Source organism: Bufo bufo, chromosome 3 (assembly GCF_905171765.1).
Source record: "Bufo bufo chromosome 3, aBufBuf1.1, whole genome shotgun sequence".
Lineage (NCBI taxonomy): Eukaryota > Metazoa > Chordata > Amphibia > Anura > Bufonidae > Bufo > Bufo bufo.
Genome location: NC_053391.1, coordinates 663,899,042 through 663,912,742, shown reverse-complemented (window position 1 = coordinate 663,912,742; position 13,701 = coordinate 663,899,042). Strand labels below are relative to the sequence as shown.

General features: G+C 43.9%; 1 protein-coding gene across 1 annotated transcript in view; it reads right to left on the bottom strand.

Moving 5' to 3' along the window:
- Nucleotides 1-13,701, bottom strand: part of MRE11 (MRE11 homolog, double strand break repair nuclease) — a 325,789-nt gene that overhangs the window by 223,781 nt on the left and 88,307 nt on the right. The window contains exons 7-8 of the mRNA XM_040426325.1: nucleotides 11,685-11,799; nucleotides 8,014-8,199 (exon numbers count right to left, since the gene is read on the bottom strand). Of these exons, the coding sequence (XP_040282259.1) occupies nucleotides 8,014-8,199; nucleotides 11,685-11,799 (301 nt within the window). The remainder of the gene's footprint in view (nucleotides 1-8,013; nucleotides 8,200-11,684; nucleotides 11,800-13,701) is intronic.

Sequence of the window (13,701 nt, the reverse complement as noted above, 5' to 3'; positions counted from 1 at the left end):
TACCCCTCTTTTTGTTAGTTTATTTTCTTCTTTGCATCTCTATAACCCTGGCTCTTACGGATTCCACTCGCATTTCCTACACAACTCACAGGAGTCGAGATATTTACTGCTCTAAGTGTTCTAATAATCCCTCCGAGTGAAAGGTTTTCGGCTTTTGGCATATGTGGGTGGAATAAGTAACAGGAAATGAAAGAAAAATAAACTACAAAAATAACTAAAAAGTAGTCAATTATCTGTAGAGGAAAGCGGAGTAAAACCGATGGACCTGACCTACGTAGATTAACCCTTTTGCTGCTACCAGAACATTTTTCACACTTTTGACAAACACAAAACAAACTTTAATTATACAATAAAAATAAATAAGTAAATAAAACATTATCTATTATAATTAGGTATGAGCGAATCGACTTCGGATGAAACACCCGAAGTCGATTCGCATATAAAACTTTGTTTCAATACTGTACGGAGCGAGCGTTCCGTACAGTATTAGAATGTATTGGCTCCGATGAGCCGAAGTTATTACTTCGCGAAGTCTCGCGAGACTTCGCATAATAACTTCAGAAATTGATTTATACTGTAAAAAAAAAAACATTTCCCCAACTCGGGTTTAGTTCCAAGTGGTAATATTTCATATTAATGATCTAGTGTTAAAGGAAGGGGTTACAGGGGTTTTCCGGGTCCCACAAACCCACCCTAACTACATAACTCAATTGTATAACATACCTACCGTTCTGAAGTTGCAGCCGTTCAGGAATCCGGTCACTTGACTCTCCTCTTCTGAAAATCCTGCTTCTGCCAAGGTCACGTCCTTTACCAGGTTTCTGGCTTTATTTCTCCGGTGGACGGGGACAGAATATCTTCTCTCCCTTGGCATAAGTACACAAATTCCTGAATCCATCTCATCTACATGCACCAGGGATAGTTCTGGCCCTGTCCACAGCGGAAGTGATGTCCCATCCATAGCCAAAGTCGGAAACCTGGTAAAAGACGTGGTCTCGGCAGAAGCAGGATTTTCAGAATAAGAAAGCCTTGTGACCGGGTTTCCAATGATCCATTTGACCCTGGGACGGTAAGTATGTTACAAACTTTCTTTTACGATGTAATTACGGTAGGTTTGCAGGACCCGCTGGGTCAAGAAAAGCTCCTTTAAAGCAGAATTGGATCAGATCCTGGATCAGATGATAAGTCATCAACATCTGATTGGTGTTTTTTTTTACTCTCAGTACCCCCGAGCAGGAGTACTGCAGTCTCACCCCGTGATTACCTCCCTCCATCTATCTATGATACCCCATTAAGCCATGTCCACTCTCAAGCCTAAAAAAACGTGTTGTGCATGGTGACTATTCGTTTTGCTGCAAAGGAATAATGGATCTCTCCAAGATACTACTGCTCCATTAAAACGGCACAGATTAGGTCAGAGTGTGTGCGATGTTCTTAGTGAATGTAGGTCACTGTGCTATACCCAGAGCATGTCCCGAGGGGGTGGAGCATGACACAGGTATTCCAAGAACATTGCAGAAATGATCCCGGTGTCGTGCCTCGCCCCCTCAGGATCGGTATGAGTTCTGCTCACCATTCACCTACATGATGTGTACAGTACGCAGCCCAATGTGACTCGAATGCTAAATTTCAGAGAAATCTTCATCACACACGGTATAACAGAAGGTAGCTTCAGCTGACTTCCTCCACATGATGCTGAAATGACGGGCGCCTACTGAATTCCGTCCATGTTTATTGGGATTTAGTTCTATCTTTATTCCGTGGGTTGTTATGATTATGGAGATACAAAATTGATATTGTTTTTTTTTGTTTTTTTCCTTTTAATGTTTTATCGCTCGTGCTTCTGTCGCCGCATTTCCAGAGCCATAACAGTTTTATTTCTGCAGCGATGCAGCTTTATGAGGGCTTTTTTTTTTTTTTTTGCCAAATGAGCTGTCGTTTTTAATCGCCGCCATTTTGGGCTACATAAGACTTATTGATTAACCCTGCTTTTAATAGGAGAGGGGATTAAAATACTTTTACTGCGCGTGCGTTCATTTTATAGTTAGAGCGTACCGCTGAGGGCACAGCTCCTGAGCCTGCACCAGGCAAGCTGTGCGGGAAGTGGTTAAAGGGGTAATCCCTTCTCAGTATTTATGGAATATCGCTAGGATATTTCACAAATGTCACATAGGGGTCCGCATCCAATTCCAGAATGGGGCCCCGAAGTGAAGGAAAGCACACTGTGCATGCATGGCGTCCATACCATTCACTTTGATGGCAGTTAAAATAACAGAATGAGTGCACCCGATAATTTTTGGAAATCCGATATTGGTGCGTGGAAAGCATCCGCGCAAGCGCAGTCACCTCTCCATTCACAATTATGGAGCTACCAGAAATAGCCGAGTCAGGGTTCGGCTATTTTAAGAACTCCCACAACAATAAATGTTGTACAGCTGCTCTCCCTGCAATTCAGGGGCCCCGTTCTGGAGGAAGGAGGGGGTTCCGGAGGTGGGACCTGCACCTATCTGACATTTATGAAATATCCTAGCAGTATGCAATAAATATTGCATACCTATGACACTGGATGACCTGTTACATGTGCGCTTGGAAGCTGAAGACATCTGTGTTGGTCCCATGGTCATATGTGCCCGCATTGCTGGGAAAAATGAAGTTTTACTATATGCAAATGAGCCTCTAGGAGCAACGGGGGCGTTGCCATTACACCTAGAAGCTCTGCTCTCTCTGCAACTGCTGCACCCTCTGCAATTTGATTGACAGGATCAGGTGTGATCAAGTTTACATTGCCTGGGCCAGTCAGAGTGCAGAGGGTGCGGCAGTTGCAGAGAGAGCAGAGCCTCTAGGTGTAATGGTAACTCCCCGTTGCCCCTAGAGGCTCATTGGCATATATTTTTCTCCACAATGTGAGCACACATGAACATGGAAGCAGCACAGATGCCTTCATACAGGGGTGGACTGGCCATAGACCCTACAGGGAAATTTTCTGGTGGACCGATGCCCAGGGGGCCACCAGAGCCCCCCTCATGGCCTGGTTCATATCAACTCTCAGCATTAATTAATGCTAGGAGCATCAGGTACTCATTCACCTGGTCGGCGGGCGCAGATGCCCTCCTGAATTCAACTGCATCGTCGTCCTCAGGACACAGATACAGTTCAATACTTGAGCAGCAGTATTTTGTGCTGCACTGTAGTATTTGGTTCTGCTGGGGACATCTTTTGTGCTGCACTACAGTTCTGTTGGCCCCATGTACTTGTGTTGGCCCCTGCCTACTTGTGTCGCTCCACCTTCTCTCAATCTGGGCCCACCTAAAATATAGGGCCATTTTTAGTTTTTGTTTTTTTTCCCAGGGTCACTAAGTTCTCAGTCCGCCCCTGCCTTCAGCTGCCAAGCGCACATGTAACAGGTCAGCCAGTTTCATAGGTACAAAACTGCTGACAGATGCCCTTTAAGGACCGGTACATCCTATGTACTGGAGGAGGAGAGACACTATTTCAGAGCAGTGTTGCGTTACATTACCCCCACCATCCACACTCACTGTCTCGTATATTGATTGTCGCAGTAGTCTGGCCATTTATGTGCTAAAAAAAAAAAAAAACAGCAGGTTGAGCGGAATGAAAAGTGATCGATTCTGTGCCATGGTGCGTGAAATTGGTTTTTATTTTTGACAATTATGCAAATCCTGTCCATGCAATATTAAATACCATACTGCACCTGTATAATGTATCTGCCCCTTACGACCCCAATGCATCCGAATGGAAACCATTTCCCCTTTTTTTTATTGCAGCCCATTCCTTACAGTGACATCTCTACTGACTGTACAGTTCCACCTGTTGTTCCCCGTTATCAGCCATTTCAGGCTGAAGACTGGTCGACTACTGTCGTGAAGTTCGGAAAAATATCTCATAATCACCACATTATTTCACGTATCCCCAGTATGCTGGATGAAACTGAGTTACCCTGACACCCCGCCCCCCCCCCCCTTCCCGATCAGCTGCTACTACTACCGAACTATTAAAGGGGTTATCCCATGACTAATGTAAAAATGAAAATCAGACATACAGTACATGACAAGCTCTTTCTAACAAAGCTAGAACCAGCCCTGTACCTCACATGGATCCAGAGATCTCATCCATTGCTCTGCTAGATTTATATTAAGCTGATAGCTCAAGGGGGCGTGACTTTCCTGCTGCAGCTAAGGGGCGTGTCCATTCTGCTGCTCTCACCCTATCACAGCTCAGGAGGCAGTTGAAAGATGAAACTGAGCATGTGCGGCCATCTCAGTGAGCAGGACAAAGAAATAAGCTAAAAAACAAACAGCAGGTGGCGCTATACAGATACATTTTATTGAATAACTCAGTGGCTATACTAAATTTTCTAATTACATGCAATTACAAAACAATTCAGATCCAGGTGCTGGTTTGGAAACTAGAGAATATTTTTGGTGCGACATCCCCTTTAACTTCGATGGGAGCAGTGAACCAGTTACCAGCTCCGTCCACTACACAATCGATAGAGCTGTGAAATTCCAGCACTAGACCTTAAAGGAAACAGCTGATCGGCGGGGGTCGGGGTGTCTGACCACTAGCAATCTGATACTGATGGCCTATCCTAAGGATAGGAAACCATTATTTATGTCCTGCACAACCCATTTAAAGAGCTGAACCCGGACATACCCCCATTTTCACCCCTCCAGGCCCCCTGACATGAGCATCGGTTAATTTCATGCTCCGATGCTCTCCCTTGCCCTGCACTGTATCGCGCAGGGAAAGGGCATTTTTGTTTATGTTTTTAACACTACTGGGCGGAGGCTTCCACCTAGCAGTGTTCCCGGTGACGTCACTGGGTCTGGTGGGTGAGCTTTAGTGCTGCCCCAGCTGTTTTACAGGCTAGGGCAATGCTAAAGCTGGTCCATTAGTGCCGGGGATGCCACAGGGTTCACTGTTGGACAAAAGCCTCCGTTAGCAGCCCCTATGGAGAGCCCTTTACGTCACCGGATCTCCTAAAAAAGCATTTGCCCTGCACGATTCAGCGTAGGGCACAGAAAAGCATCGGAGCATGAAATCAGGGGGGCTGCCTGGGTGAAAATGGGGATATGTCCGGGTTCAGCTCCCTTTAAGACTTTCTGAACATCTCAGTGTATCATCAACTTCCAATATAGCAAGTATGAAATACTTTGTTAGTTAATGATGTATCCAAAATTGAAAGGAAGACGCTTTTCCAGTCTTCGTGCCTCAGGCTTGATTCGGATTTAAATACTTGGGAAGCCAGGCTGGTACTGATAGAGACGCGCTACGTCATTCTGACAGCAAGAGGAACGGAACGCTTTGTGAAAAACGAAAATGTTAATTTTGTATCTGGAATCCATTAAAGTAAAATGAAACAACTTTGCATTATGAATATGTTGAATCTTTCCACTAAGTTAACAGATAATAAGTTGGTGGAGTGGTTAAAGGGGTTGTTAACTAATTTCCAGACCTCTCAGCATGGCGGGCCCCGCGTTCCTACCATTCAGTTCTGTTCATTCATTCATTTCCACATGCCAATAATCAAGGGGTTGTCCCATGAAAAATATTCTACAGTTTTCAAACCAGCACCTGGATCTGAATACTTTTGTAATTGCATGTAATGAAAATTAATAAAATCTATATAGCGCCTCCTGCTGTTTGTTTTTCTTCTTATTTCATTGTCCTGCTCACTGAGGTGGCCGCACATGCTCAGTTCCATCCTTCAGCTTCCACCTGATCTGTGATAGGGAGAGAGGTGGAGCAGAATGGACACGCCCCTTGACCTGCAGTAGAAAAGACACTCCTCTAGAGCTGCAGCAGAATGCACACACCCCCTTAGATGCAGCAGATAAGACACGCCCCCTGAGCTGCAGCAGAAAGGACACTCCCTTGAGCTGCCAGCTTGATATAAATCTAGCAGAGCAGTGAATGTGGAGATCTCTGGATCCATGTGAGGTACAGGGCTGGTTCTAGCTTTGTTAGAAAGAGATTGTCATGTACTGTGTTTTACGTTAGTCATGGGATAACCCTTTTAACTGCAAACCAATGGAAATAAAACTGCCTCTTTGGAATTTCTCTGTCATTTGCCCAGAGATTTTCAGCGGATTTCCTCCTTGACTGAAAAATACATGTTTTAATTGTAATTTCTAGGAAGGGTAGAGTGTTATGTCAGCAGCAGTCTGCCATGTTGCTAGTCTGCCCTCCAGCAACGTGCCCTGTCGCCGGAGTCCATTGTGCCTCTGTCTGGCAGGTGTCAGCCTGGCACTTGAAAGCAAAAGCCTCTTCTTATTGGCTATAGGACGTGCATTCCTTCTGGCTCTTAAAGGGCGAGTGAGCACCCAAATTCCTCCCAAGCCTATGGATGGCCACTTCTGTGTGTTTAAGGCATCTTCCCATGTGGAAACGTGCCTGAGCAATAGGTTACTTAGCTTGTCTAGTTCCTGCAAGGTGTGCTTTACCTGTATGCCCGTTTCCTGGATATCGATCGTCCGCTGCCTGATCTAACCTCTGCTTGACCTCCATAATGACCCTTCGCTGCCTGCCCTGAACTTGGACTGTAATGGATTGCTCGCACTCTGCCTGCCCAGACTTTGACCTGTCCCCGACTACGGTTCTGCCTGATCCCTCAGTGCTCCGTACCAGTGTCCCTGACCCCGTGGGTCAGCTGTTAACCACACAGAGACTACTCCTGCAGCGAAGTCCAGATTCCTGTACAGGGGTTGAAGGGTGAAAACCAGGGGGCTGCAAGGGTAACGCCATTACGATTAACCCAAATTCAAATCTGTTGGTTGACGTAGTGGTTCCACACCCGCTGCAATAACATAGAGACGCAAAGGGGTTGTTTCATCAGGATACACTATCACATCCATATGCCCTAATGGAACATATAGAAAGGGGTTGGCCTGACAAGTCAGCTCCTATACAACTGCAGCCACCTTTTATTAACAATGTCTGACAGCGTAAAAACTTTCAGATCTTTGAAATGGTTGATACTGTGTTTTTCTTAAACAGAACTTCAAAATCCCCTGCACAAACTCATAGGACAAAGTTCTGACTGCCTGCAGTCACCACCAGGGGGAGCTTACTGCATTTGGTTCACACACTGGACTGAAGAATACAGCAGTGTGCAGAGAGCTCCACCTAGTGGTGGCTGCAAATAACCTGTAGCTTGAAAAAGACCTTGGTGTCAAAACGTTGCTATCTTTTTCGGTGTTAATAAACACAAGATTGGATTCAAGACTGGGAGTGCTGCTGTTTTTCATATCTTCTCTGGCTGCAAATAACCAGCGTTTTATCATTTACCTCTGTGTCTATGCAGAGGATTGGATGATCTGTCTCAGATGATATAGCACGATACGACATCAGACGGCACAGACTGTTGGGTCTAAAACCAAGATGAATGTAAAAAGTGGACCTTCACTTAAAGGAAAAGTCTCACCAATTTTTTTTTCTGCTAGTTAAAACCAGATGGCAAGGCATATCCTTTTTATTTTCGGATTACAGATTTTTTTTTTTTTAATTGTATTTCCTGAACAGGATTATGGGGGCGTCCCATCTTTCCTCAAGGCGTTCCTAACAGTATTTACAAAGAATTAAAAAAAACTGCTTTACGGCAGCCCCACAGTCGATAGACACAATGGACAGGAGATGACACCATTGACTTCTATGGGAGAGTTTTCTGGGCATGCTCTGTGACCTGTGCAGAGGTCATTGAACAAGGAAAGAATAGATAAGATTGACGATCACCTATTGTGAATGGGGATCCGGTCTTATCTATACACAGAGGTGATATCATTACAGGCAGGATTAAAATAACAGATAAGCAGGTAACTGCGTTGTTTTTTGTTTGTTTTTTAACTATAGATATTGACATGGAAAATTAAAAATAACATCACCAAAAATTCTTTGAAAAATACTTTAAACATAAAAATGTGATTTAAACAATAGGTCAATTTCTGATGACACATTCCCTTTAAATGTATAATGCATACAGTATAATGCACTTACTTCTTTACTGCCTCTCCAGGGGACAGGGAAGTGGCCACAGAGCTCCCAGGTTGAGACACATAGAAGAGCTGCTGCTCGTTCCTCACCGGCGCTATTTTGCACTCGTGTTCATGACCCCAAATTACCAAATCCAAAAAGTCATCTAGAAACTGCTCAGGGATGTAATTTGTGGCTCCGTGTTTACTCCTGTAAACAGGAAAAAAAAAAATCTGATAAGTCATTAACAGGGAAACTGCTTCAAAACTACCATAATGGGGGATATGAGGCCATCTTCAGTCACAGCTCCACCTCAGGAAGTGGGGAGTAATTCTGCAGAAACTCTGCTTTATCCATCAAGTCTGAAATTATCCGCTACTTCAGATGCAATCATTCTGCTGTCTTCCAATTATCCCTCAGATTCCGCACTGTGAACCTCCAGCAATTTACAGTATAATACAAGCGAATGGGTTTTTCAAAGCCCCATCCAGATGCACCAGAAAAACATCTGCAAGGAAATCAGAGCGTGCGTGGATTTTGAAATCCATGGCATGCCCATTCTGTTGTCAGTTTCTCCTTGTGTAAGCGTAAAGGCGTCTTACAGACCATGCAGTGCTCTTCTGGGGGAAAATAGTATGCAAATTAGCTCTTTTGAGAAAATAAAAAACAGCGGTTCCTCTGGTGCCAGAGAAGGAAGGTAGCTATCCTGCAAGTCAATATCCAATCTAATATAGGATTATAGCCAAACCAGTATCTCACCTGCAGACAGCTATTTTGAGCTTGCATGGCTTACACCTACTAGGCGCTTTCCAGAGGAAGAAATACCCACCAGATCCGGGGCAAAGGCCTCTTACCCAATTAAGCCAGTTCTCTCTGCTCTACACTGATGAGAGGCAATCACCCCAAAACAGCTTTCTGCAGATGAAATATGGTCTTAGCTATAATCCTTAATGATGTCTTGGGGCCTTTTTAAAAGACCAAGCATTGATTTATTGGATAGTTAACTTCCAATAAGAGGCATCAGGGGCTCAGCCCAATTTTCTTTTTGGAAACAGCTACTGTATTTTTTCCCCCTATAAGACGCACTCACCCAGTCTGTATGAATTTAGGGGCTAATCTTGGCTCTGTACTAATTTGAGGGGCTGATCTGGGGTCTGTATAAATTTGGGGTCTGATCTGGTGGCTTATTTGGGGCATTAGTGAATTTTGGGCTGATTTGGGGTTTAATCAGGGGTCTATTAATTTTGGGGTTTGATCTGGGGTATGTATTAATTTTGGGGTCTGATCTGGGGTATTTATTACTTTTGGGGTCGAGGGATACACATTAATTTTAGGGTCTGTCTGGAGGTCTGTGTTAATTTTGGGGTCTGGAGGTCCTCTGGCACTTTTATTTTGGCAGTAGAGTATTTCGGGTCATTGGGCAGCACTGCCGGTACAGTAATGTGGGCACTCGACGCAGCAGCAGGCACAATATTAGTGGAAGCTACAGGATGGCAGTGTTAACGGGGCAGTTGACTAGGGGGTTTCTTTGCTATAGAAGGTAGGGATGGACTGGAGGACAAAGAGCCAAAGTCAGAGATGTGGCCTGAATCTCCTGGGCCCTAAAGTAAAATCTTTAAAAGCCGTCACCTACAGGGTGCCATTTATTGTGTTTTCTTCAATGGCAAAGGTGGCAGCAAACTCCTGGGAAACGATATCTGCACAATAGACTCTGCAGGATAAATAGCCATGATCGTCTGGACCAAACGTAGACAAAGAAAGAAAGTGAACAACTCAGATCAGTGGAGACGTCACCTCGGAGTCATTGGCACTGCGATTTTTTGTAGCGTGACTGCTTGATTTAAACTTTTTAGCTACAACACTGAGCGCTGCAGGTCTCTGAGTATCGCCTTCTGAACTGACTGAATGTGACTATATATTATTGGTACAGTATTTAAATATTTAGGGCCCCACTTTTGCCAAGCGCCATAAATTTGTCTAAAATCAACCCTGTGCAAACCGCCTGTGAAATTTCCCGGAAAGTAAAATAGAAAGGTGAAGAACTTTATACAAACAGGAAATCTTTCTTATAGTTGTCGTAGTGTTCCAAAATTTATTTCTTCATTTACGTCAGTTGGAGCTTTGCTTTTCAAAGATAGTGCTCTGTTAGAGCCAATCAAATCCTTTGTATGGGCATATAAATGTCTAGATATACAGGGTGGGATATTTATATGGATACACTTTAATAAAATGGGAATGGTTGGTGATATTACCTTCCTGTTTGTGGCACATTAGTATATGTCAGGGGGGAAACTTTTCAAGATGGGTGGTGACCATGGCGGCCATTTTGAAGTCGGCCATTTTGAATCCAACTTTTGTTTTTTCAATAGGAAGAGGGTCATGTGACACATCAAACGTATTGGGAATTTCACAAGAAAAACAATGGTGTGCTTGGTTTTAACGTAACTTTATTCTTTCATGAGTTATTTACAAGTTTCTGACCACTTATAAAATGTGTTCAATGTGCTGCCCATTGTGTTGGATTGTCAATGCAACCCTCTTCTCCCACTCTTCACACACTGATAGCAACACCGCAGGAGAAATGCTAGCACAGGCTTCCAGTATCCGTAGTTTCAGGTACTGCACATCTCGTATCTTCACAGCATAGACAATTGCCTTCAGATGACCCCAAAGATAAAAGTCTAAGGGGGTCAGATCGGCCACTGGATATGCGAAATTGCTACACGATGATGTGTTTCCCTCTTTATGCACTGAAGCTGGCACGTTCCCTGAGTTTTTCCAGCAAGATGGTGCACCACCACATTATGGGTGTCAGGTCCGAGCATTCCTAGATGAACAGTTTCCTGGAAAGTGGATTGGTCGTCGTGGGCCAGTTGAATGGCCCCCAAGGTCTCCCGATCTGACCCCCTTAGACTTTTATCTTTGGGGTCATCTGAAGGCAATTGTCTATGCTGTGAAGATACGAGATGTGCAGCACCTGAAACTACGGATACTGGAAGCCTGTGCTAGCATTTCTCCTGCGGTGTTGCTATCAGTGTGTGAAGAGTGGGAGAAGAGGGTTGCATTGACAATCCAACACAATGGGCAGCACATTGAACACATTTTATAAGTGGTCAGAAACTTGTAAATAACTCATGAAAGAATAAAGTTACGTTAAAACCAAGCACACCATTGTTTTTCTTGTGAAATTCCCAATAAGTTTGATGTGTCACATGACCCTCTTCCTATTGAAAAAACAAAAGTTGGATTCAAAATGGCCAACTTCAAAATGGCCGCCATGGTCACCACCCATCTTGAAAAGTTTCCCCCCTCACATATACTAATGTGCCACAAACAGGAAGTTAATATCACCAACCATTCCCATTTTATTAAGGTGTATCCATATAAATGGCCCACCCTGTAGAATACAACATTCTGTCTGCCTGCAGCCACCACTAGGGGGAGCTCAAAAGATTACATACTGCTGCATTCTATGTAAAACAGTATTCAGTGAGCTTTGTCTAGTGGTGGCTGCAGGAACCCAGAATGTTATCTGTTAAAACTATGCATATGCGGGGGAGTTGGAGCCCTGTATAAGAAAAATCTGGCTTTTTAATGGCTAGAAAATATATTTGAAAATGCAAAAACTGAAAGAACTTTCTTGACACAGACCAGATGTCAGGCCCATACCAGGAGGATTTACCAGACTGCCATACCTGTTCTGATGAATTACAAATAAGTTGAACCAGCTGGATTCGTCCTCCCGGGGGCGTAACATCGTGACTTGTTTATTCACAAACATTCGATAAAGTCTTTCATCCGGAATAGAACCTATAGGGAGACAACGGAGAACAGCTAATGAAGAGAGAACATGCCCTGTGCTATAAGCAGAGGAAACATAACTTAAAGGGTAACTGTCACGTTTTAATCAAAAAATCTATTTTAGCATATGTTACTGCTGCAGCAGCATTATGCATAAAGCAATCTTTAGTTTCTTCACTTACCACTCTTTTCCTTGAGTTTTTCCCTTAGTTACGGCTGTTTAAACATTTACAATATGAGGACCTTCTCAAGATGGCTCCTCTGCCAGTTCTGAGGCCAAAACTGCTTTCCCTCACTTCCCATACACGCTGTAGCCAGCAGCTCCCTGCCAGCCAATCAGATTGGATTACTGAGAGACACGCCTCCTCACTCTGAAGCCTAATGCAGGCATGCAGTGTGAAGGACCGCCCCTCTGTCTTCCTGGAGACACATGAGCCATAGCAACGGTCTTTTAAGAGAGCAGTGGAAAAGGACAGAGGACATTAATGAAAGCTGTTATAAGGTAATTACAGATCTTTTGGCAATCATTGACAGACTAACTCAGGTATACATGCCTAGCTCTAATAAACTAGCAAATAAATAAAAAATATGACAGTTATCCTTGAAAGACAAATCAGTCATTTTAAACGAGATCTTGTTTTTATAAATCTGATTTCTTTGCAAAATTCTGTTCTGCTGATTAATTTCTCCCCTTAAGCATGATCAACCCTACTAAACCAGACAAATTGCTTGGTAGGGTTGATCATGCTGAGTGAAATGGTAACTGGCATCAGGGCTCCTCCACTCTCGCCTCCACGGCAGCTTACAACGTCGGCGTTTGCACACTCTGAATATGTGCAGATTGAGTGCACAAGCGCCGGCTTAGTGAGCCACAGCGCAGGCGAGAGCGGAGAAGCACAACTGCTGGGATGATGGAGAGTCCTGGTCTCTTCTCTAGCGGCAAAAAGTACACGAGCACTGTACAGATGGAACAGATGGTACATCTCGTGTCACTGCGCATGCACCTGAAGTACAGTGCATGCGCTGTAAAGCAAGGTATATCGTCCTCGGCTTCATCTGTGCACTCCCAGACTCTTCTCCCCTAGTAACTCTGATTATCATTGGATGGGTGTGCTATGGGCAGGTGCAGGACCCTAAATCGCAGCTCCATAACAGCATGCTGTTGGTTTAGTGGCCCTTAAAAAAAAAAGAGAACGACTCTCATTTCAGTGATATGTCAGAAGTAATGATCGGTGGGGGGCCAGATTTTGAGACTGCTAAAACAAAAGGGAAGAAGCGGTCAGCTGTCTCACTAGCTAAAGCCTGTCTCATAAAAAGTCTGGAATAAGCTTGTGACCTACATATGCTGGACTTTTACGTGCTGCGCTCCTGTCCCTTTTTGTCAGCCATTAAAAGGGTTGTGTCACGAAAAACATATTCTACATTTTTTAAAACCAGCCCCTGGATCTGAATACTTTAGTAACTGCATGTAATTAAAAATGTTGTATAGCCGCTGAGTTATTCAATAAAATGTATTGGCATAGCGCCACCTGCTGTTTGTTCTTTTTCTTATTTTTTGTCCATGTCACTGAACTGGTCGCACGCGCTCAGTTTAAATCCTCAACTGCCACCAGCCATATGTTCTGTTAGAAGCTGTGGCAGTTACAGGGAGAGAGCTGCAGCAGAAAGGACACACCCCATGAGTTGACAGGCTGAATATAATCTAGAGCAGAGCAATTACAGCAGTGAATGGGGAGATCTCTGGATCCATGTGAGGTACAGGGCTGGTTCTAGCTTTGTTAGAAAGAGATGGTCATGTACTGTATGATGTCTGATTTTCATTTTTTACATCAATCATGGCATAACCCCTTTAAGACTCATTATGTAAATTGACTGATTCTAGTAATTTTAAGAAAAAATACGCATCAATCC